Source organism: Tachypleus tridentatus, chromosome 7, assembly GCF_004210375.1.
Source record: "Tachypleus tridentatus isolate NWPU-2018 chromosome 7, ASM421037v1, whole genome shotgun sequence".
Classification (NCBI taxonomy): domain Eukaryota; kingdom Metazoa; phylum Arthropoda; class Merostomata; order Xiphosura; family Limulidae; genus Tachypleus; species Tachypleus tridentatus.
In genome coordinates this window covers 42,071,149-42,097,063 of record NC_134831.1, presented here as the reverse complement: position 1 = coordinate 42,097,063, position 25,915 = coordinate 42,071,149, and the positions used below count along the sequence as shown (strand labels likewise).

The following is a 25,915-nucleotide window of genomic DNA, read 5'->3' as shown; positions in this document are numbered from 1 at the left end:
TCTTTAAATGTTTCAAAAATGTTATTACAACTATTGCAGCTAAAGTCAAATTTCACACATTTTACATCCCAAATAATTTTGGCTCTAAATACATCTGTAGATTAAATGTTCACATTTATGCTAGTATGTGCATGCCTACTTGTACCAGCACTTGGTTTGTTCTGAGTTAGGAATGAACTAATGTGTGGACTGCTGTTCATATGCTTTATCTTGTTTTTATGCTTTTCCCCACCCATGTGTGATTTAACAGCAGGTTCACTCACGTTTCTACAGCTGAAAGTCTTTTTCACATACACTGCAGTGTGCCATATATACATTTGTAGGTACTGGCTAAAGACACGTTCTATAGAGTTCATTCTCTTTCCAGTTCTCATTTTTACACTTCCCTAGCATGATGTGAAAATAATACAAAAACAGAATCAAAATGATTGTCATACAACAACAGGAGTTCCAGAACTGCAAGTCATTTTTATACATGCTTTGTGGATAATTGTCTCAATTTCATTCAGAAACTAACTAATTAAAAGTATGATGAATTCTGACTGGCCAAATGCAATAGGGAATTACCACATTTAGCACTAATCTCTCCAGGCAAAGCTGAAACCTAAATGTGGTAATTCCCTATTGCATCTGGCCAGTCAGAAATCATCACACTTTTAATTAGTTAGTTAAACCACACATGGGTGGTGAAAAGGTTTTCCAGGACCCATGGGAACCCTGTTATAATCCACAGTTTGATACCAAACTTAATGACATAAATTCATAAAATAGTAGTTTGATAAAATTTTGAATGTGAATCAACAAACTCATTGACATGGTATTTGACCAATGCTCCATTTGGAAAGGGTTAATAAACTATAAGTTACAACATAATTAATTATCAGTGAACACTTATAAAGACACTAAGGATACAATTACTAGTAAGGTATATTATATAACTTATCTGTTAAGACTCAATATGCAACAACAGGCATATAGTAATGAACTTGTGTTAAAAAATTGCATACTTTAAAGTACAGTCTGCCACCAGGTCCATAAGATTTAAATTTGGTCTGACTAGAAAAATGATATTTTGAACATCAGAAGAAGGCAACCTTCCTTGTCGAAGGGGACACATTGAAATAACGTCATGCTCCTGAAGAAAAAAAAATGACAGTAATATGTTACAATTTTGATTTATTGTGAAAGTAAAAAGCAAACAAATGTAATATTTAGCATTGCTTTTAATGCATTTACTTATCATAATGAGATTTTTAATAAAACTTTTTATTGTCATTAATAGAGAAAAATTTGACAATAGTACAAAATCGTTCGTAGTTCCAGAAATCATATAGTCTCTTAACACTGGTCACTATGTCACTTTAACTTGTCATATTATAAACACAACACTGAGCTAAGCTACTAATTCTTCATTAATATAAATATTTATTTAAAACTTTATCATCAAAACAATAATACATTCTTCTATACATCTATGAAAGACATTTAGAAAAATATTCATTATTAAAATAGCAAATTCCCCCAACCATTAAATTCTGCTTGTTTTGGTTTCAGTGTGTTGATAAATATAGTATGTTTATATTTTTATTTTGTACAGAAATAAAACCCTAAGTGGTGACCTTGGGCTTTGAGTTTTTAATCCTAAAATCAATGAGGTTCTTCACAATTCACAAGAAAAAGGTACAGTGAAGTTTGATTATAATCTACTTCTTAAAACTCTAAATACAATCAGAAGGGAAATATCTACAAAGAGATAGACAATGCCATCCTATACTCCCAAAAAACATTTATGCAGGGAGATAATGATTCAATATATAATTTTGAAGAACAGACAAATTAGTTGTACATTTTGATGTTATAATACTTCAAAAAATGTCACTGTTCAACTCTTAGTACAAGTCTAAGGATATGCTTACCTTTAGCAACATGTATTCAGCAATCAACCCAAAAGGTCCAGTAAGTTGTTCATCCCAAACCAAAGCCTGTAGATTAGTAATATTGTGAACAATGTCACTAACAGTGTCTAAAAACTAAAACTGTAAACAAACTGGTTTAACTGAAATTTGCCTGGAGAACTATTCTTTAAATAAGCATTTACAAATACATATATGTTAATTTTTTTTTAAATCTCTTAGCTGTAGTTTCTCGAGACAGAATAAACACATACATTAATATACAAGCCTACTTGTTTAACAGGAACATATCATTCATTTTGAGCATGATCATATAAACTTTACCACTCATGTCTCAAAGTACTCCTACAGTGGGAAAAGTTGTAGTGTGAAAAATGATTGTGTCTTTCACAATCATATAATATTATATGAAAAATGATTGTGTCTTTCACAATCATATAATATTATAAAATAAAACTAGTCCAAGCAGATGTCTTCCTTCACTGATGTGTTATCTTTTTCAAGATATTATACATTATTTGGATGATGGAAAAAGTGTGTACTTGTTATACTTAGATTTAGAAAAACTAAGGGCCAGAGCAGATTAGCTAAGAAAATAACATTGTCAAGAGAAAGACTAGTAAACTAGATAGTCAGATGTATCAATAAGAAAAAACGTTTTTAATGGAGTCCAGTCAAACTTAAACTTGTTTCCAGTAATATGCCTTACATTCCAGTACTTGGACCTTTCATCTTTCTTACTTACATTAATGATATTTAAAGGGGCATAATCAGTAAATACTGTACTGTGCCTAATTAATTTCCATGTGACATAGCAAACTGCAGAGGGGGGGAGCACTTACAGTATTTGTGCAGTTCCAGATTCTATTTTTCACAAGTGATTTGTTGATTTCTATGCTAATAAGTGCATGTTTTTGGTTTTCCAATCAAAATTATGATAAAAAATGGATTATGTGTTTGACTACTATTTATTGCTGTCACACAAGGTTTTATAAAAATTCCAAGAAAAACAATTAGAGAAAGGAAATTAATTAATACAGATGGGAATCCAATCAACAGCATGACTGAAGAAAGAGAAGTTGGTAGAGAGAATCCAATCAACAGCATGACTGAAGAAAGAGATGTTGGTAGAAAGAATCCAATCAACAGCATACTGAAGAAAGAAAAGTTGGTAGAGAAAATCCAATCAACAGCATGACTGAAGAAAGAGAAGTTGGTAGAGAGAATCCAATCAACAGCATGACTGAAGAAAGAGAAGTTGGTAGAGAGAATCCAATCAACAGCATGACTGAAGAAAGAGAAGTTGGTAGAGAGAATCTAATCAACAGCATGACTGAAGAAAGAGAAGTTGGTAGAGAGAATCCAACCAACAGCATGACTGAAGAAAGAGATGTTGGTAGAAAGAATCCAATCAACAGCATACTGAAGAAAGAGAAGTTGGAAGAGAGAATCCAATCAACAGCATGACTGAAGAAAGAGATGTTGGTAGAGAGAATCCAATCAACAGCATGACTGAAGAAAGAGAAGTTGGTAGAGAGAATCCAATCAACAGCATGACTGAAGAAAGAGATGTTGGTAGAGAGAATCCAATCAACAGCATGACTGAAGAAAGAGAAGTCGGTAGAGAGAATCCAATCAACAGCATGACTGAAGAAATAGATGTTGGCAGAGAGCTGCAAAAGTCAATCACACAAGCAGGGTAATGTTTTATTGTCATAACAGAGCTAGAAGAATTTTGGGCATAATTATACATGTATTAATTACAAGTCAAAAAGATGTAATCTCTTTATACAAATCATGAGTTAGGCCACACTTTTAATACTATGAAGTTTGGGTGTCCTTATCTAAGAAAAGATAATGACTTATTCGAAAAGATCCAGTGAAGGACTAATGGAATGATTCTGCAAATAGAAGGATTATCTGATGGGGAGAGGATAAGATTTATTTATTTTATCTTAAGAAAGAAAAGTGTAGGTGGTGTCTTATTGAGGTTTACAATATAAGCTAGAGGATCAAAATGACAACAGCCTCCGATTTCTTTGTGCAATATTCCATAGCTTATAAGAAAGAAGACAGGTTAGACTACAGTTAAGAATTACTTTTCATATAGTGATTGCCTTACAGTGATTTGCCCTTGACCAGCACTTAACAAGAGTTTAAAAGCAGAATTAATAAAGGGTGTTGTTTTACTTTTTCTCAAAGGTGAGCATTTAGAGCCTTAAAGAACAAAATGGCCCCTTGTTATTTTTATTTTATCATCACAAACATGTTTGAATTAAATGCAAAGTACAGCTACCCATATACACCATTTCTTTTCCTTTATAAAGATACCATTGCACTGTTTCATCAGTTGGATAGCTGCTTTCCATTAAATATATTTATGGCCATAAAACTAATAATGTTTCATGAGAGTCACTTAGCTTAGGTAGACACCAAATTAATAAACTAATCTAACAATAAATGAACAAGATAATTTAATACAATTTCCTCCCAACACTGTTAATGAAAACAATATAAAATAAAGAAGAATTGCTCCAGCTGAGTCATAGAAACAATAATTTGCTAAATTTACATACTAACTTAAAAATTAAAGATACTCTTAATAATAACATTACAATAATAACTGTTACGAATAAAAGGAAATATACCAAGACATTCCAAACACAGTGCACTACACCTTCTGATACATTGTTTTCACACCAAAAAAACAGCCAGATACATCTTTGTTTTCTTGTTTCCAGTATTTTTGCTATTTAAGTTTTAAATACAACAGTACAAATACAAGCAAAATTTCTATTAAACGTAACAAAACGTTTTTTTTTTAATTTTACTGTTTATATATTTACAGAACCTGTAATACATTATTGTAGTTGAAGAGGATAACAATAATATATCAATACTAAAAGTAAAGAAACATATCAAAGGCCTTTAGCTCAACTCAAAATTTTATGGTGTTTGAGTTTAGGTCGACATTGTACTACACTGCATTTACTTCTTTACAAATTATTAGTATTACCAAATCTTAAAGGTCGTTAAATACTTCAGATCACATTTACTTAAAAAAAAAATAATAATGGCAAGATAACTTGTGTGCTATAAAGAAATGATAATTATAATAAAAATTTAAAACATCAATTAATCTTCAAGTAATGATCACTTAACAACAGTACACAATAGATGTCGCTGTAAGAACGTTCAAGAAATGTGGGCGTGTTAATACAGATGTATTCAGTAATATATATAATTATGCTAAGCCTAACGCTCATTTAAGTTAATAATAGTGACAACTAAATAAATATGAATATATTTCCAAAACGAATAATCGCTGTAAAAACTATATAAACAACCTTTGTACCAATACATTTATCCAAGCACTCTAATAATTCGCGCCGGCCAACTTCTCTTAATTGTCCAATATCTACTCGACCAGAGCTCAAATGAGTAGCCATTGCACTTTTTGGAACCATACACTCCGGAAATACAACACAAGTACTTCTGGTAATTCAAAAGTTGTATAATTAATTAAAACAACGTTCCTGATAAGTTATCGATACTGTCGTCGTGAAAAAACACACAAAAATGTTCGTGAGATTTTTAACTTTAGGTTTTTTTAGTTTTAGATTTTGACAGAAATAACTATTAGAACTATTTTTTGTGTTGCGGACTTACACAAAGGAGTTTTTAAACTGAAGCTTTAAACGGAGTGCATATGACAATATCGTCACATGCAGTTTGGTTTGATGTAGTGATGGCCGAACAAGTTCCTGCAGGTACTATAAATATTTATTTATTTTACATATTTGAGATTTTACAAGATGAACGTGTTTGTTTATAGTATGGTAGTATAAATGTGATTTTGATGTAATTTAATATTTTTCACAGAGAAGGAATATCGAGAGAAGTTACTGCGTATGGTGAAAAAGGAGGTGAGTGGACTCGAGCCGTGTCAAAGCAGTACGAAGGATTTTAAAAATAGTGGATAAGTTTAAATAAAAGTATTGTGATTTATATATTTGTTTCAAAACTGCTTTTGTATATTTTGAAGGTAAAGGCTGGTGGGATTTTACATGCGTTTAGTCATTACACGAAATATCGTTTTGTAATATGTTGTAGTTGAATTATTTCTTTATCCAAATTTAATAGTTTTGTTTTTCATATAAATATTTGGTCTGTAAATTTAAAAGTATTGAAAGAATTTGACTGATATAGTGGCAGTGATACTTTCGTTTTTGATGTAGTTAGAACCAAATGGCAAAATACTTATTAAAATAAGATATTCAAGATATTTATGGTGACCAGGGATTAACTAATTTTAAAGTAAGAAATTTCTGGTAATGTTGAAGTGTGCATAAGAAGGCTTGTAAGTTGGTAATGCAGTCAATGAATTACTGATCAAATGTTGTCACTAAATAGACTGAGAATAAACTGTTTTTCTGCAGTAATGTTAGAAATGTCAAATTTTACTTCTAGGTACTTAATAGCAAATGAACTTTCTGCCAACATTTTGTCATTGCACTTGCATCCTTCATCAGGTTTAGTAGTAGTGCAAGAACTGTAAATTTGTTTTTAAATGTGCACTTTTATTTGATAGATGAACAGATAATGAACTTAACATTTCTATTTGGACTTAATAAAAGAGTTTGAATATTGTACATGATACTAAGATAATACATTTCTTTACAAACAGGTGTAATAATTTTTCACTTTCAAAGTGTTTTATTGGAAGGCTAATAAAAGAGCATGCATCATCAGTTTTAGAAATGTGTAATATAGTTAAAAACATTATTTCAGAATGTCATTCTCAATCATTTAATTTGAATGTTATAGATAGGGCTTTGTGTTTGTAATTACTAATGGTTTAAATATGCCTAATAATTATTGATTGTAAATCAGCTTAAACCCAGTCCAGTTTCTTTTTTCTTTAGTAATGTTGATTTATTACAATTTGTTTAAAATTCTCATTAATAACAGTACTAATTAGTTTTTAATTAATTTATTAAAATGTTTTATCTTTGCAGTATGCTACTGTACATAATTTTGGAGGTTTACAATAAAATATTTTACCAATAGTTTTCAACCTTTGTTTCATATTTTTTACGTTAATTTTGGTTTACAGTTTATTTACAATGCATTAAAGTTTCATAAACAAGACAAAACTTAAAATACTGTTGCTATGTGTTAAGAATGGCATATTCAGTTAACAGTATTAATTAGTGGATTTGTTGTGTGTAGTTGATATAGGTAGTTTGCTTTGATCAGAAGTTAGTAATTATGTAACAAGTTATGAAGTGGTTTTATATAGCTAATTGAATGCAGTGTACCAGGTCTAGTGAAGCATGCATAATGCACAAATAATTAACTATCTGCTATATAATTACAGATTTTGAATTATATTCCTTAACTAACATTATATCATCTTGAATTCCTTAAAAAATTCTTGACATTTCAGTAATGTTTATGTATAGACAGCATACTTCCTCTGTAACAGATATTATAGCACAGTCAGTTCTTATTAACTGTAGACAGTTAGGCCAGAAGAGCATTTTTTGATGGTCAAAGAAAAAATTATACTGAATGTTAATTTGTAGATTATCATAATTTTTAATGTACTTTATACATCACACTGTTCCTTAACTTAGTTTCTAATATGGAAAAAAAACAGTATTGTTCTTGGTATCAAAAAGGGTTACATTGGCTCAGAGAGAACACAAATTAAAAGTATGGAAAATTTGGACACTGCTTCAGGCAATGTTACTCTTTTGACAATATGCTCAACCTATGGAATGTTGTTTTTATTTGTAGTAGATGCTAAAATACGAAACGAATTGAAGAGCAATGGATGATTATTTTAGACATCAGGGATGGATACAAGAAAACTTTTCATATGTAGGTTGGAAGTGGATGAAAATGGGTTAACCAAGATGACCAATTGCTCTTTGTTTTCATTAAGAAGTGAAAAAATAGGCAGTGAAACATGCAAGTGTATCTTTTTCTAACTGTAAACAAATATTACACCACCTCTTTCAAGCTCTATTTCCATGAATTAATCACTTGTATGGACCAGTAACACTATAATATTATGTTTTTGTATCTTTCTTTTAGAATTCAACTAGCTAACTTAATACTTGCCTTTCTATATATCAAGTGAACTTCTTACAGTAATGGTTACTTTCTTCAAACAACTGGTATTTTCCAACACACAACTCTTTTGTTATACCACTAAATTTGAAAAAGAAAATGGTCTAGTATCGAAGTTGATGACATTGTTTTAAATAAATAATTGTAGAAGCTGTTTTGCGGCTTCTTTATTGCAACACTCCAGAATAAACCTACGAATTTATACAAAACAAAAATATTTTTACTAAAAAGCACAATTTCTGTGAATAAAGAAAAAAAAACCAAATAGTCAGACATTCAGTAGGCATTCCTTAAGTTATTTCTACTGATTATCCAAATTACATCACTTTGAGAGCAAGTAATATTGTTTCTAAACGTGGATAGTTTGCTTTCAAGTTTAATGAAATTAATTTTAGTAGCAAGTTCTTAGCTATTCAAACAGTATCCTTATATATTATTGTATGTGGTGAAGCACGAAAAAGTTTTCTCAATTAAAACGTTTGTTTCCATGACTCCTAAGCAGAGTTGGGAATGTTGATTTGCTCCTGTCTGTCCTGGTCTTATGGACAGAATATCTAAAGATTAGATTAATCTAATTGTTGGTTTAGGGTTACACAACAGACTTAAGGTTTTAAACTTGTGGGTCAAAAGGTCAACATTACTCTGAGCATATGTCTTATTAAGCTTATTCATACAGAGATTTCTCTCAGTTTAGTAATACTGTTTAAATTTCAGAATATCAAATACTTATATACACAAAAAAAAGAAAAAAAGAATGATACATTAATCCAACAATACTGAAGGGACTTAATATGAAGTCCATAAAGATATTTTATAGAATTTCTATTTGGTAATGCAGTATCAGGGTTCCAAGAAATGATAAATTCTTTATTATGCCTTTCAAGTAATTACTTGGCCTAAGAAGTAATTTCATAGTTTTAGTTTGTTACCTGATGCAGCATATTAATACATTTTCTATTACAACTGATTGTTTTGCTTTCAAGAGATATATTGCATACATAGCTTTTTATTGACATGTTTCACTGTACATTATTGCAGCATGTTTGTAACATTGGTACCTCTAAAAATAATTTCTTGTTGATGGACTGGTAATTAGTCACTTAAGTTGTTCAGAATGAGGTTCTACCTCTTGTTTATTTGAAATATGTGTTCCTGGTCTTCCAATTAGAATGTCAATTTCAAAATAGTTTCACTTCTTTCATTATCTGAATTCAACAACTGGATGCACTTGAGGTTTTTGTGTGTAAATAAATAAAAGTAGGTTTAGTTTTATGAGTTAGGAGGTATAAGTGAGAGTTTATTACTCTAACAGAGCCTCAATGATTTTAGAATATTGAAATGAGAAGCAATTATAGCTATTTCACATTTTTGCATGTTATTAATCTTAGAATGTAATGACAAAAGAAGAATATGAAATTCAATTGTATTTTTTTAAATCAATATAATTTGAAATATTTAAAAATAAATTTATTACTCAATTTGTTTTTAAGTTTAAATAGCTCACTTGTTTTTAATGATTAATCATACTTTTGTATCTATTTTAAGAATCAACATTATGTAATACAGAAGTGAAATTTAAACAAAAGGTCCCTCAGATACTAAAGATGAAATGTGATTTATTTTAAAATAAACATTTTGGTAAATAATTTCTTATTTGTTTTATGGAAGTATACATATGATTTGAAATGACATTAATTTTGTTTTGTTTTTTAAGTTAACTGGAAGGTAAGTGGTATCAACCAATTACATTAATGTAGTCTTATCACATTATTTTGATAAAATAGTGAAAATTAATGTAGTCTTATCACATTATTTTGATAAAATAGTGAAAATGGAATTCACTAGATGTATAATTATTTACTTTCCATTGCATGTATTATTAAATAGTAAAATATTTGGAGTTTAATTGGATTGATAGTTTGCCCTATGTTGATTGATGCAGAGTTTAGAGGAAAAATAAACTATAAACAATTAAATTTGGTCCTTGTGTTGTTTTTATTCATGGAATTTAATTACAAGCATGGATGGCACATCAGAATGTATATTTTATTTAATGAAATAAGTTATTAAAATAACATTTTATCTTGTGCAAATATTAAAGTAAAATACAAACAATATACTTAAGTTTGCTGGTATAACTTTTTGTTATTTTGATTACAATAAACATGCATGTTTACTCCATTTGTATTTTATTTTAATTCTGGCAATTATAAACTGAAAAGTGGTCTTTGTAAATGTGTATAACTGTTTCTGTTGCCACAAAACATTCTTTAGTTGAGTATGAATGTTTAGTATTATACACTTTTTCTTTCAAAAAAATGTATGAATATTTGTTCAAGAAAATGTGTTCAAACCAAGGTAATTTGTTCTTGGTAAACTTCAAAGGACTGAGTGTTTAAATTGTAGGAAATGTATTGGTTGAAGAATAACGAAACTTTGTATAGAAGCATTGTCTGGAGTAGTAATAACTGCTCAAGCAGCAAAAGGTTTTAAGAAAAAAATTTATTTCAAAAGTTCCTTGTCTCTTGCTTTTCGCAAAGATAAAAGACTTAGATGAAGTGCTTTTGATGTGTGTTTTTTATTTTTGTCTGGAAATTGATCTGGTACTGCCAATAGTCTGTACCAAGAGCTACTTTGAATAATTGAAATTCAGGATATCTCTTGCCATGTTTTTGTTTAAAAAAAAACTCTTCCATACACTTTTTCTCAACCACAAATACTGTCCTCTTATTTGACATGTTTGTCTACAGTTCTGGTTTGTCTTTTCTTGAGGGAAGCAACATTAATTCTTGTTGATCCTTCAGGGCTGAGCACTAGTGATTGGATTGTGCTTAACAATATGGATGTAGCCTTGTGTTATTAGTTTGATAATGTTGAAGCATAAACTGTTTAACAAAATGAACTGTCAATGCAAATATTCGGCTGTACAAGTATTAGTGATTAGTCCTATTAGTTGAAAATAAGGTATTTTACACAGTAAGTGTAGCATAATTAATAGCAAAATTGTGTTCCACTTAATTAAACCAGTGAGCAGAAAATGCAGGCTTATCTGTAGATGTATTACCATGCAGCGAGATGTACATATTTGTTCACTAAACTTATTCTAGATGCATTTTACATTGATCTTTACACATTATGAACATTGTTAATGATCTGTTGCCCTACAATGACAAGATTTTATTTAATTACATATACATATGATATTGTAGGGGTTTTTTTTCACACAAGGTGGTTATAATTGGTATCAATAGATATACATTTTCTTTACGATAAATAACAATGGAGCATGAGAGATTATGGGAAACGAATGGGTGTAATTTCTAGAAATGGCAGTAAGCAGCCATACAGTCGACATTTTAACGTTTTCACTGTTGTCCTTTTTTATTGCGAAAACCATGAAGACTGATATTGTAGCACTGAAAATCCCCCCATGGGTCCCACGATCATCTGTCCATTGGTACTCTTCAGTTGAAGAATGGGTTGTGGCACTAAATCCATATCAAAATCCCCCGTAATCAGTAATTAGGGAACGTGGTGGACAGGAACAACGATGGAAATGGATGTTGTGAACTAGTAACTCCTGTTAGTCTGGCATGGAGCGAAGCCTTAATATCGCAGCCATTTTAATCACGGTGTGCCAGGAACGTATGTTGATCCAAACTTCCACTGGTAGCGACGAAATCTTTTCTATTTTTCAGTTATACAAGTAGTTTGGAACAGCCTACGTACAAGGCAACCCGTGTAAGCTTCGATGGAAATGAAATAGCCCCTGGTAGCTCGGCGATAAGTCTTGGGGCTCGCAACGCTAAATACTCCGGTTTACGATGACAGATGCATAGCTTAGTTTAACAACAAACGTCTGCATCATGCGTGGTTCATCCAGGCGGTTTCTGGAAATAACACCAGACACATAGTTTATGCAAATCGAACTTGTGTAATACAGGATGAGTACTTGTACCATTCTTTGGCGTGGTGAAAACTGTAGTAAATGCCAAGGTGATTTATTCCACGAGGTTTATTAGTGTGATTGCATCTTCAGTGAATGAAAGTAAATCATGTTATTGTAAGATGTACGTGATATTGTAACACTTTCCATCCAAACGAAAACTTTCTGGACATCGTGCTTGTGTTAATTGTCAAGAAATGTATAACCTAAAGTAATTATACTCGTATTCAAATGACTACTGTGGCTAAGGCCTGTTGTGTTCAGTGTTCTTTAAATGGTCATCTATTTTCCTTCTGAAATTTGTGGATCATTATTTGTAAGCGCCCTCTCACCTAATCTTTTATATAAAAAACAATAAAACTCGTAATTGTCTAGTTTAGACTTCAAATGCTCTTTATAAAACCTAGTAGTGTCAACGTTTCCGGTCTATTTATCCAAATAAATAAATAAAAAAGGTACTTGGTTGGATTTTAGTTTTGTTCTAAATGGACAGTTTGCCCTGCATAGAAGTTAATATTATACTCTGTGCTACATGACTTTGCATTTACAATTATAACTGTAAACTACGTGAAATCGGAAACTGCCCGTTTTTGTACATACGTAATATAATACAGTATAAAGAGTTAAATAAGTGGTTAAGATATTAATCACTACTTATTACCATAGAAGTGATGAAGTTGTAATTGCATTACTTTTTCAATAGCACATTCCCAACCTACCCCTAAAATCATTGATTTGAGGTTAAAACCACTCTTCATCATACATTTGTTTCTTCGTATATTTTCTGCGCTAAAATACATCTAGTGTCGAGAATTCTAGACACGTAATACGATATTTCGTCTTTTGTCCCTTGCGGCCAGAGTGTAAACTTTGTTTTTCATTTGAATTTAGGCCTGGCATGGCCTAGCGCGTAAGGCGTGCGACTCGTAATCCGAGGGTCGCGGGTTCGCACCCGCGTCGCGCCAAACATGCTCGCCCTCCCAGCCGTGGGGGCGTTATAATGTGATGGTCAATCCCACTATTCGTTGGTAAAAGAGTAGCCCAAGAGTTGGCGGTGGGTGGTGATGACTAGCTGCCTTCCCTCTTGTCTTACACTGCTAAATTAGGGACGGCTAGCCCAGATAACCTCGTGTAGCTTGACGCGAAATTCAAACCAAATGAAATAATTAACTAGAACTTCTCTTTACTCTCCATCCCCCTATATTATCTGTTGTTATCAAATTATTAGATTTACAAAACTTACTGATAGAGAAGATACCAATGGAATTTTGTATGGATGTACGATACGACAGTTAGAACTATAATGTGACGGTCAATATAACTATTCGCTGGTGTAGATTAGTTCAAGAACTGCCTTCCCCTGTGTTTCCGTCCCTAATTTGCAAGGGGCAACCAGACAGGCGTTAGAAGCTTTGAAGTAAACAGACATACAGTTATATTTGAAAGCAGTTTTAACACGACAGAAAGAAGTGATTATGTTTATGAAAAACGTTATCACTATTGTGTTATGGTGCAACAAACATCCTGCATATATACAAGTATTTTTTGTTTTGTTTTTTTATTTCGCGTAAAGCTAAACGAGGGCTAACTGTGCTAGCCGTCCCTAATTTAGCAGTTTAAGAGTAGAGGGAAGGCAGCTAGTCATCACCGCCAAGTCTAAGGCTATTCTTTTACCAACGAATAGTGGGATTGAGCGTAGCTTTATAACGCCCCCCACGGCTGGAAGGGCGAGCATGTTTGGTGCAACAGGGATTCAAATCCGCTACCTTAGATTGTGAGTCGAACGTCTCTATTCACTTGGCCGTGTCGAGCTATATACAAGTAAATAAAGGCGGTCATCTCGCTTGTAATGGAGTGAAAGTATTCATAAAATTTATGACTGGAAAACAATACGTCGTGTATATGGGAGCTGATGTTATTATTGCTTAAAAGGCTTAGAAGTCTATTTCTTGTTGATGAACATAAGTACTATTAAACATTTTGTGCAATCTTTGAGTGTGGTGTCACAAATCTTCTGTTTTATATCAGTTTGTGATATGAGCTTCATTAGTTATTTGGTATAAAATATTGTGCAAAAGATGCGATCTTAGACTCTCGATTCGATAGTAAAATCATGACAAATGGTATTTCAAGATAGCAGCACCTACTGGTATATATAATATTCAATCTTATGTAATTACTGTACAATTTTTATTTATTTAGCCAAATTTATTTAAACTGTAATTCTAATTACAGTTGATGAACACGATTTTTTTACAGTATGACTGGTGGTCTGATGGCAATTGTTTAGCAGTGAAACTTAACGCTAGTAGAATTCCGATTCATGCAATCTTATTTTCTTCTAGTGTCTGCCATGATGAACTGAAAGGTTAAGTATATTCTAGGCACTGAAAGATATGCAAGTCACGGTCACTATACCAAGTGATGGGGTTCAAAACAAGCCACATTTTTTTTATAATTCCCAACTGACCCCGAAAAGATAAATATAGGTTGCTGCAGTTACGAAACCGAATTTACAGCACCTTTACAGTGTTCTCATCTGCGTTGCACATTTTGTGAAAAGTATGAGAATCAATCTGTTACATAATATTTATGTAAATTTAAACTTCGTCATTAAAAACGTGTATAAAAGAAAACTATTAATTATTGGAACTAATGATGTTTGATAAGGGACCCATCTTGTTTCTACGGGCACTAACGAGTAATGAGTGTAATTACAATTGCATATGTGTGGGCACATTAGGCCAGGCTGTATTAGACACTATCGTAGTCCGAGGGGTATATAGGTAATGTCACAATAAGTAAATAATCCTTATATCCCTACTGGGATCAACAGTAGTGACTGCAGAAGATGAATAAAAGTTATAAAAATACCAGCTAACGTTTTTATTACTTCCTTGTGTGATATCCATCTTGCTAAGAATAACTTATTACCTTCTGAGGTTTTATGTCATTTGATACTTTGAATTGAACTACTTGTGGAATCAACAAGACATGAATTCCACAATCACTAGAACTGACAATAATGAAAGACAACAGAACCATCATTTAAAATTCTTTTACTGTGCTTTCACAAGCCGTTTTAACATGGTTTTTATGAAATAAAACTATTTACTCAGATTTATCGCCACCATTGACAACTATCGACGGCTTGATGTCCAAAATGGCGGACGCCAAAGTTGCGTTTACCGTAAATCACATATTAAAAAAAGTGAAGTATCAATAACGCGATTAACAAACAAATGTTATATAGCTTATGAGAAAAAAACGCGAGTAATAATAAACTTAGGTCAGAAAAGATGTATGCTAAATTCTTCGGACAAACGCTTAACACCAACTTGATAGTTCTTGTACAGTCTTGGCGTATTTATCTTCCTTCCAAAGCACTGTTAATCAACTTTCCATTCATTTCTGCTGATAGTAGTCCTCAATCTTTAATTATTGTACCTCTGTCATATATTTAAATTTCTCACCATTTCGAAATGAAGTATAATAGGTAAGCAGAGTAAGTGGTGATTCTGGCCCTTCTAACGTAATTTTATAGGTTTAGTTTATTCAAAGATTCATTGCTACCCTTTATATTTTACTGAACAAGTTTCTTCAAGTTAACAGTGTTTTGATTGGTGTGGTATTGCATTGTATAGAATAATTCGTTTTGTGTACAATATTAACTCTTCGAGACCAAGTTTAGTTTCATTCTTATAAATGCTTGATTAGTTTACGTTCGACTTAATGTACATTATTAATAATTTTTGTAATATCCTTTGAGTTTTGATTTTTTTCAATTTTGATGTAAAAAATGTCTTAGAGGCGACGCCTTTCTCTGATATCTCAGTTGCAGGGTTATTTAAGATTCAAAATCATTAGTTTTTAAAACTTAGTGCTCCGAGGTTATATATCTTGATAGAATTAGGCTTAGAGTAGAACGGAATCTAACCAACTGTGTAAAAAAAAAAAAAAAAAAAGTAAATCTGTGATTCGGAAAGCCTTGTGATACCCAGTTACGTGAACAAATACGATTTACTAGTGTTTCTAATATTACATGTTATTGATTTATTACTTCCCAAAACTGGCGGGTACACATCGACTCTGTCGTTATTGTACGAAGTAAGTTAGACTTATCAGCAATATAATTTTAAAACCAACGAAGCTGTGCGTTAAAGTTTGTTAATGTGATCCATGTAGTGGCTCCCATGTTATAAATATTCGCCTAAAGCAAGAGACGTAAAATAATTTGACGCACGTAGTGATAACATCAGAATTAATTAATGAGCTGTCGTGAAGTAAGGAATATTAAACTAACATGTTTGAAGAAACCGAAAATAGATTTAGTGTCGAATAGTCTATTCATCTTGCTCATCAAAGTTATGAAGACTACGTACCCCAAAGTGAACCCCATAAGCTATATAAAGGATTAACTTATAATCTGCTTTTTAGTGTTGGGTAATAAATAGTAATCAGGCTAATTGTTCCTTGGTGACCCAACGGTAAGCCCGAAGGCTTTATAACTCCAAAATTCGGTATCTTGTTGTGTAGCCCTGTACTAAACAAAACTCATTAAAGTGGATCTTCTAAGATATTTGGTTGAATTTTAAATGCAGCTCGTTGCGTCTTCAGTTTTTTTTCCAGTAACTCCCTATATTTGTTTGTATGTAAGTCAAACAACGAACATTTGAGTTTGGTTATTCATTCCTATGTAAATTTACTTTTTTGTAAAAACAATGACTTCGTGTTTCACTGACCGCTTGTGTATCGGGAAGTGGTGACTTCGTAGAAGTCATAGATAATGTGTACATTTTTACTAGACCTAAGTTACAGCGCCAGCCTCTTCCAGGTTTTGATGTTGCAATAGTTCTTTCCTTTAAGCCCCCTTCATCTATTTTAGCGCCGTCACGACTAAATATGTTCGTAAGGCTTATCTTACGAAATTTTAAGACCTTAAGTGAAAGTTATAAGGAATGTTATATGTAGGCCAAAGTGCGTTTGCAGTATCCGGTGCCGACAATACCTTTCTTGAATTTAGTGTTCTGTGCGTTTTTTGTTTTGTTGTTATTTTTTAAGGCTGTAATGTCCATTAAGTACATTATTCCTTCCAGAACGTTCTCCATCACCTGTCTATGGACGAAGAGGACCATTTTCCAGCGCTTCTTTTAACGGTTTGATCGTACAGAATTCCGTGAGCTCTGCGACTGAAGGTTAAAACTACATATTTTTGTGTAGAACATATACTTTACCGAACTGCTGCTTGAGGATATATGCTAGTTGTGTAGACATGGTGTTCAAGCAGCACGTGGGCAAATGAATTTTATCACTTTTTCAGATGGAGAGCCATTATTGACTTTGTTTCCTGGGGCATGTGGACGGTTTTGACACCGAAATTTTTGTTTGTGGATTTTCACTGGTTCCATGACTGTCTAGGTTGCCTTGTTGCAACGACCTGTGAAAGTGCGGTTGCATTCCATTTCCAAATGTTTACTGACGTTCAGTTAACTATACAACACAACTTAAGCCCAAAATAAACCAATACAAAGGAATACCTTTATACCTATATTAAAAATAATAAAATAAATAATATAAAATTATATATTCAAACATCTAAGCCTGCCCTCTACATTCCGACACTCAGTTACACAACCCCTTTCAAACATGTGGTTAGCTTCCGGTCAGTTACCTCTTTCTTTTTTTGTGAACCTGACGATGACCGAAGAAGGTCGAAACGTTGTTCACTCCTCTACTTAAAAATTTTCTCAACCCAAACGAGCCGTTTTTACATATATATTTCTCTACAAGTGGGTTTTCTCGACATCACTGATTATACAACGCAATGTCAGGATGTAGTTTTTCGATGCGTGGTGACTTTGTATCAGGTGCGACTCTTACCTAACGTAGCGCTTGGCATATACAAAGTTTTTTTAATATAACGTACTCAGTTCTACAATACTCATTGTGCAGTTCGTTTTATTCATGGTGAACAGTTTACAATTCCTTACGATACCGTAAAACATTTCTTGCACTTAAAGCTTTGGGTGCGTTATAACAGTGACATTCATCCCCTTAGAGTGGGCGGTAGAGTGCTACCTTCTGGCTGCTTTTCATCTGGTCAGTAGGTAGAAATTAAGAACGGCATTAATAGCTTACGTGTTTAATTGACGAACTTTGTTGTTGGCCTGGCATGGCCTAGCGCGTTAAGGCGTGCACTTCGTAATCTGAGGGTCGCGGGTTCGCGCCCGAGTCGCGCCAAAACATGCTCACCCTCCCAGCCGTGGGGACGTTATAATGTGACGGTCAATCCCACTTCTCGTTGGTAAAAGAGTAGCCCAAGAGTTGGCGGTGGGTGGTGATGACTAGCTGCCTTCCCTCTAGTCTTACACTGCTAAATTAGGGACGGCTAGCACAGATAGCCCTCGAGTAGCTTTGTGCGAAATTCCAAAACAAACAAACTTTATTGTTGTTTTCAGGACTGTAGAATGAAAGTACACGCTGGAAGTCACGCGATCTTTCGCTTACTTTTTTGTCCGTGACTGTGATCTGAGTTTCTTCACGTGTATGGGATCTAACTCAATTCTTGAAATTTATGGTAATTATACACATTAACTTTATCATTTGAATAATAGCTTTGTATAAAAGTAAGGGCTACTGTTATTTCACTTTTTTTTTTCCAGCGAAAATTAAATTCACAAAATGAGTGGCGGCAATCAGAAGAGAAATGAAACACGTCACGAATTATTTTTAAATTTTCTTTTCTCTTCTCTTAATGGTACAACGCCAATTATGTTCGCTAAGTATTGTACCTATCGCAACGTATGCTTTTATTGTTGCTAGGCTACGTGAGTACCAGCAATAATTTTCTGAATAATTTTGTGTCAGTTTACAGTACCATTAGCCTACGTCTGTCTTTACTCCATTTTTAGATTTATTTTTTATCCTTTTCTTTTATGATGGACAATAACGGACACACTATATTAATATCTATTAAAGTAAGAATTTAAGAATTGTGAAATTCTGTACTTTAAATTACTTGTAAACACGTTGTTAAAAGAAACTTGACTGTACTACCGATGTGTGTCTTTTACGTTTATTAATTTTTTAAAAAATCTGCAGTTTCGGGGCCGATCGAAGTCCATTTGTTGTTAACTTACCAAACTCTCTATCCGAGGTTCGGGTCTCGTTACAATCATCCCCTTTTCAGTAAAAGGTAATAATGATAATACATTATGTATTTATAAACTGGCACAGAAGATGTAACATTTTTATTCACTGGACACTTTACTAGTCTTCATCTAGTACTGCCTAAAATTATGAGCCATAGACTCAACAAAATATTTAAATATGTGTTGTTTAATAGCAAATTATGCATAGAGGATTGAAGTTAAATTCATTCACAAAATTTGGATAATAATTATGTTTAGGAAGAGAAAAAGGAGAAATATTGTACCGCAAAAACATTGTATATGTGCAATAAAATATTATGTAGCCTTTTTGCCATTTCAGCTATATCTCTACTTGTATATTATCGTCAATTTGTTTGTTTCTTTGTGTAATAGTATCCAACTACCTGTTTAAACCCTTACACACATGTTTGTATCCAATATTGTTCAATTGTATTCATCTACCTGTTTGTCAGTTTTTCTCAACCCTTACACACACGTTTGTGTCCAGTATTGTGTAATAGTATCCATCTACCTGTTTGTCAGTTTTTCTCAACCCTTACACACATGTTTGTATCCAGTATTGCCTCTTTGTGTTTTTTAAATATCTTCATTTTATTATTATATACTTTTCCAGGTGAAACAAATCATGGAAGAAGCTGTTACTAGAAAGTTTGTTCACGAAGAAAGTAGCAGTATTACTTCTCTATGTGGTAAGTTTTAGTTGGAAACTAACTTCTAGTTTATATGTTAATTTTTGAGTTTGTTTAGTTCGTTGTTGACTGTTTTATGATGTATGCAAGTGGGAACTGAATATGATGAAACGCGAGTTACTTGTTGAAATGTCGTGCGTATAACAGGCGCTCTGAGCCCATTTCTGGCAGATTAATTAGATTTCATGGCGTCTAACTCCTCTTATTAGTGGCACTGGGAATGTACTAATGGTTGGTGAAGTATCATGCTTGTTTGCACACGCAAAAGTATGTATACGTCATATAAGGCTTTTAACATTAGAGCATTTAACAAAACTTGGTAAAATGAATTATTTCATTCTAATAAAAGCACGTTAAAGTCAGATGTGGGTAAACCTGAGACAATTGCTACAGAATAGCCATAGCGTATTGAGTGAGAGATTTTAGTGTTGTATGTTGTTTTCACAGAAGGTCAAAGATTATCAACCTTCTGATAGTATTAGTTTTGTACCGCCTGTTACCGTGTTTACAAGTTTTCTTGTTTACATCGGATAACCAACTAAATCCGTTTAACAATGTACAAATGAAACGTCAGAAATGTATTTTTGTTAATGCTTTTCGAACAATCTTACAAACATAAGTTGACCCCCAGTAGTACAGCGGTAAGTCTTGGGACTTACAACGCTAAAATCAGGGCTTGATTCCCCTTAGTGGACACAGCAGTCTGTTACTCTTTCTATGAGAACACACAACCTGTGTAACATAAATTGGATGTTACTCACAGAGGCTGTGGAGATCACTTGAGGGATATTCTACACATGCTATGTATGTTTAGAAACGTCATTAGCTTCATGCATGGAGAGTTTTAGAACCGTTATGTACTAGAAAAATACTTAATTACGAATACCCGCTGCCTATTTTCAAAATGTTTGGCAGGAACTGCGGTTGCTTACAATTTATTACACGTTCATTGGCTAAATTTGAGTATCAATACATTCGCTGGTGTATATAAATTCATGCTTGGCATTGTAGTGAAGTTCATACGTAAGAGAACTCTTCCGGGTTGTGTACTTTTTGGTTTTTTACACGATTTTTTTTACCAGAAGGAAATGTAGTTTCTGTTGACACATTTGTGTCACAAGTTGGATCCGGACATTTTATTAGCCTTGGTTACATCTGTCCCCGGGCAAAGTTGTATTAATTCATGATAATATATATATATATTTACCATCGCGTTATCTCCTTACTGACCTGAGGCCAAATTTTAAACACTGAAATACGCAATTAGAAGTGGTCCTGGCATAGCTAGGTACTTGACTCGCAATCTATGGCTCGCAGGATCAAATCTCCATCCCACCAAATATACACGCCCTTTTATCCGTAAGAGCGTTATAAAGTAACTATCACTTCTACTATTCGATGGTAAAAGAGTCACTCAAGAGTTGGCGGTGGATAGTGATAACTAGTTGCTTTCTCTGCCAAATTATGGACGGCTAGCGCAGATAGGCCTCGTTGTAGCCTTGCGCGAAATTCCGAACAAACCAAATTAGAAGTACTATAACAATACCTTTAATTAGCTTACACTCAGGACGTCATACCACGCGCATAGAGACATAGAATGGAAACGTTTTTTTTCGTACATAGGGGTTCGAACAGTCGGTTAAAGTAAAAATTACAATTAAAGTTAAAATGATTAAACTACAGATTTAAATAGATTTATTGTTAGATTAACAAGGAATACATAATCAGGAAACTGGAATGAAATGATACATAATCAAAGCCGAAATTTTTTAATAAAATGAAGTCTGGTACTCTCAAATTGTATTACAAATTAAACTAACTCATTTGAATTTAGTATGATTTTAAAGACGAATATCATGCAAATCAGACAAATCATAATTTAATAAGGTTTATTTTAACAAAACTCGCAACTAGTTTTTCAGGCAAAACATAGTTAAACTAAGGATATTACGATGACGTGTACGACTAATAAAGGTAGGGAAACCGTATTGGATTTATTACGCTCGATTAAGAGTGAAACGGAAATTAGACTAGCTTTACTGGCAGAGAATATATAATTTTCAAGCTAATAGTAAATAAGCGCAATTCTGTTCTGGCAAATCTGAAGACCAGTGAAACTGAGACAACTTCTTTCTTTCTAATTGCAAGATGTAGTTCATTGCAGGTGTTATATTTCAACTTTTAATTAACTTAATGAGTGGATATTTAATCATGTCTGCTGTCATCTTTGCATTGTTCATTTTTTCTTTTAAAATTCCAACTGTTGTTATCGGTTACTCTTTCTTTATAAACCTATTTCTAGTCCAGTCGTAAAAAATAATCGTTTCAACACTTAGTTCAGGCTTCTGCTCTTCATGTTTATGACTGGAGCCTACGGTCTTTGCAACCTCGAGAGACTGAACTCGTATCTAGGCAATAACGACGAATCTATTGCATACGCTTTTCTACGGAACATCAGGATCTTGATTGTTAAAAGTGGCTCTGATATTGTGTTGCTATGGTAACTAGCGATAGAAAGGATTGGCTGAGCTACTAAATTTCAATGTGGGCTTTAATGTGCGTCAGTAGCTTTGAGTTATTTAATAAAATTAGTGAAGCCTGAAATAGATAGATATAAGAAAATGGAAGAAAAAAAATCAAATAAAGTTAACGTTTTATTTTTAATTTCATATTATTTAGTTACAGTAAAGTAGTTAGTAAAGTAGTTTAGAAAATAAAAACATTATAATCTAATAATGTCTAAATTTTATTATTTAAAACAATAGGATGGAGAGAGGCAATAGATTGTTTTACGAGCTCTACATCAGTGACGTGGGAGAACAACTGTTCTTGAGTTCTACATCGGTGACATTGCAAAATTAGTGTCTTTTCGTAAACAAACACATTTGTCTCTTTTTAATTTTATTCGTATACTCGATAATTAGATATTTTAAAATTGGTATAAGTCTGGCAAACAATAACGTAATTTTTGACTGCTGGTGATGCAGTTTCTGAACTACAAAAATTGCGGTATTTCGAAATAGTCTGAAATCAAATGACATCACTGTTTATATTCGTAAAAAAATTAGTATCGCGATATTTTAAGATGTTTGACATTTTTGTTCACTTGACTGGTTCTGGGAGGTACACCTAACGACTTTAAAAATTATTCCACAACGGTATCGGTGGGATTCGAATTCGCAACTTAAACGGGTTTCAGTTGCAGCAATGACAGAAGAAAATAGTCATTAACCATTATGCATACGAGGAATGTTGAAATGATCGTATCGAATCTCGTTCCGTGTACAAAAGGAAACTAATTTTTGGCAGGGTTAGTACACTGTTTGGAGGCCTGATGTAGGTACTTGATACATTACTTTACAAACCAACCAGACGAACGAGTAGTTCATAGGAAACTTTTCAAAAAAAAAAAAACTTTTCCTTCTTACTGACGAAGCACGGCATTATCTTTAGAATGCTTCAAGTTTCAGTTACTCGAAGAGTAGAAACTTGTTTTTACATAATTTTTGTAAAAATTAAAAAGACATTGCCAGTTTATTAAAAGCGCGACAGTTTCATACCATGTCCTTTGATATACAAAGGTCGTGCATTAGTGTTACAAGAAGTATTTGAAATTAATGTAAGTAAACTTTGCAATCTAGTAAATTTAGAATATAAATTGATATCTCAAAAGTAAACCTTAGGAAAATATAACGAATTAAAATTAAAGGCATAAATTGCTAATTCAAACTTAACTCCAAGTAAATTAATAACTATTAATTCTACTATTTTTCCATAGGCCTGGCATGGCTAGGTGATTAAGGCTCTCGACTCGTAATCTGAGGGTCGTGGTTCGAATCTCTATCATATCAAACGTGCTCGCCCGTTCAAAGACAAACAAACAGACCTTTCTCGGTTAAGAATTAGGAATAGGTGCGCTTAAGTGTTCCTTCGTAATTAAATAGGAAAGAAACGAATCTCTGTAAGTATAAATAAAATCTCGTCTTGACATCGGATTTTACCAGTAAAACCACGTCGCTGTTTTATGCTCTTCGCTCGTTACACTGTAAAGCATTCAACTTTACAACCACTTATTATTATCCTGTTGTCTGGTTACCGAATGTCAGGTCAATAACGCAATGGCACAATTCGATACATAATCGAATTTACACAACCCCTCTTCATGTCAGTACGCTATGGCTGTTGGCTATGAGTATTCATGTCCTTAAATATTGGCAAAATTCGATATGTAATCGAGTTTCCATAACTCCTCTTCGGGTCAGTATGCTATGGCTGTTGGATACCGATCTTCAGGCACAATTCGATACACAACCGAATTTCTGTAACTCATCCATAACGTGTTTGTTGACTCAAAACATCGTTGACATTCTTACTTATATTATTGAAAATTACTCTGAGATTGTTTGACTTTATGGCCAGGGCGACATGCTTGATCCACAGTTCACTGACTTCTTTCAACACTTTTTAATGACGATGAGGTCCACTCGTTGCATAATAACATCTTTACCTTGGTTTGAAGAACTGATAAATAAAGTGCAAGTTAACATTTTATTTTCGAAATACTTAAGGAATCCCAATCAGAAGTTGAGATTAAATGTAAAGCGATTGTATGTTTACATTTTTGAAATCCTGTGATGAAGGGCATACTAGGGGTGCTTCAGCGACCATGGTAGTATTTGCTTTCAACGTTTTATAGTAAGTGTATTGTAAACGTTCAAGCAAGAGCTGTGGCTAAAGTTGTTTGTTTTCTTAAACTAGAATAACCGCTGGTGTTGTTTCATGAACCAGTTTTAACGTTAACTTGACGCATGGTTTCCATAATATACAGCAATTAGTTTTGTTCATTAGCATCCTGCATCCCCATTACATAAATTGTTTGTGTTAATACCGTAATAAGTCAAATTGTGGATTCTTTCAGAAGTTTAGAGAGGCCCGGAGTATTTCTATCTTTTGAGGTCTCTTGCAATTAAAAAATAAAAAAATGCCCGTGAAAACAAAATAAGAGATAATTTGAATATTTCATTTGTATATATAATTTTCAGGTATAAGTTATGTGTATGTATCACATTTTAGTCTAATTGGGAGGCACATAAGAAGTTTTGAAACTTAATAAATTAAAAAAAACTGTCTAAATTTAAGGTCCCCTTTCAGTTCGAGGCCCGGACCATATGACCATCCTCCTTCTTATTGGTCCTTTGTGTAGAGGGTGTCTGCTGTGAAAGTGGAATATTCAGTTGTTAGAACACCTTGGTTTTAGGGATTTTTTAAATTTAAATATAAACATTTTAGAATCTCTCATTTTTACGTTTCTTTAATTAGTTAGATGAAATACTTTTCACATTGTAATAGGAAACGTGTTTCTGATTTACTAAATTTCTTTGGTTTATATTAAGGACTCAGTCCGCGTGGAAGAAATTTGATGATCTCTCTTACAATCAGCTTTATTCTTAGATTCCCACTCTCCTCGGTCGAGACAGTAGCAGTGGTAAAATTCAGGGTTCGATTCCTACAATGAACAAAGTGTAGATAACCAAATGTGTAGCTTTGATCTGAAATAAATGAACAAGGTGGGTGTGTTGGGTATATGCAGCATCATATAAATTTAGACTTTCCCAGAGTAATATTTTTTTTAATTTTTTTACAATGCGACGTCCCCTCGGTGTGGATTCCTGTGCGTGATGAGGGGACTTCCAGAGAAGGTTCTGTTCTTTCAGTTTACCTCCTCTGGGATCTAAATATCCACCCACGTGTTTGCCGTGCGTGGCGACCCGTGAAGGGGAGGCGAGGATCCTGGTGGTTGAGGGGTCCAACCCTAACACACCACTTTGGCCTTGAATTCCTGTAGAGGAGCGGCCTTTGGGTGGCCCTCCTTGGGTCAATCGGCTGGTCCACTTGGGCTAGAGTTAACCAAGTACCAGTGTTGGAAGTTCTTAACGGGTGTTGTGGACATTGTGTCTGATGCTGGTGTTTGGGTATAGTACTCACGAAACCCTGGCGTTGCTGCAATGTCCTTGCATGACATTGTAATGCGTCCCCTCGTAGGGCTCCATGGTGGGT

The 25,915-nt window shown here is 33.3% G+C and overlaps 2 protein-coding genes across 5 annotated transcripts in view; one reads left to right on the top strand and one right to left on the bottom strand.

The window, feature by feature from the left end:
- car (vacuolar protein sorting-associated protein 33A) overlaps positions 1 to 5,410 on the bottom strand; it is a 47,239-nt gene extending 41,829 nt beyond the window's left edge. Inside the window, exons 1-3 of one of the 2 annotated variants that reach the window (XM_076511302.1) lie at positions 5,261 to 5,410; positions 1,917 to 1,982; positions 1,008 to 1,135 (exon numbers count right to left, since the gene is read on the bottom strand). In XM_076511302.1, the coding sequence (XP_076367417.1) occupies positions 1,008 to 1,135; positions 1,917 to 1,982; positions 5,261 to 5,380 (314 nt within the window). In that variant the 5' untranslated portion in view covers positions 5,381 to 5,410. The remainder of the gene's footprint in view (positions 1 to 1,007; positions 1,136 to 1,916; positions 1,983 to 5,260) is intronic. The other variant, XM_076511303.1, reaches the window with a different exon arrangement.
- Positions 5,411 to 5,606: 196 nt separating this feature from the next.
- LOC143255514 (small G protein signaling modulator 1-like) overlaps positions 5,607 to 25,915 on the top strand; it is an 83,936-nt gene continuing 63,627 nt past the window's right edge. For 2 of the 3 annotated variants that reach the window (XM_076511296.1, XM_076511295.1), the window contains exons 1-3: positions 5,607 to 5,683; positions 5,796 to 5,839; positions 19,783 to 19,858. In XM_076511296.1, coding sequence (XP_076367411.1) covers positions 5,623 to 5,683; positions 5,796 to 5,839; positions 19,783 to 19,858 — 181 coding nt within the window. In that variant the 5' untranslated portion in view covers positions 5,607 to 5,622. The remainder of the gene's footprint in view (positions 5,684 to 5,795; positions 5,840 to 19,782; positions 19,859 to 25,915) is intronic. The other variant, XM_076511298.1, reaches the window with a different exon arrangement.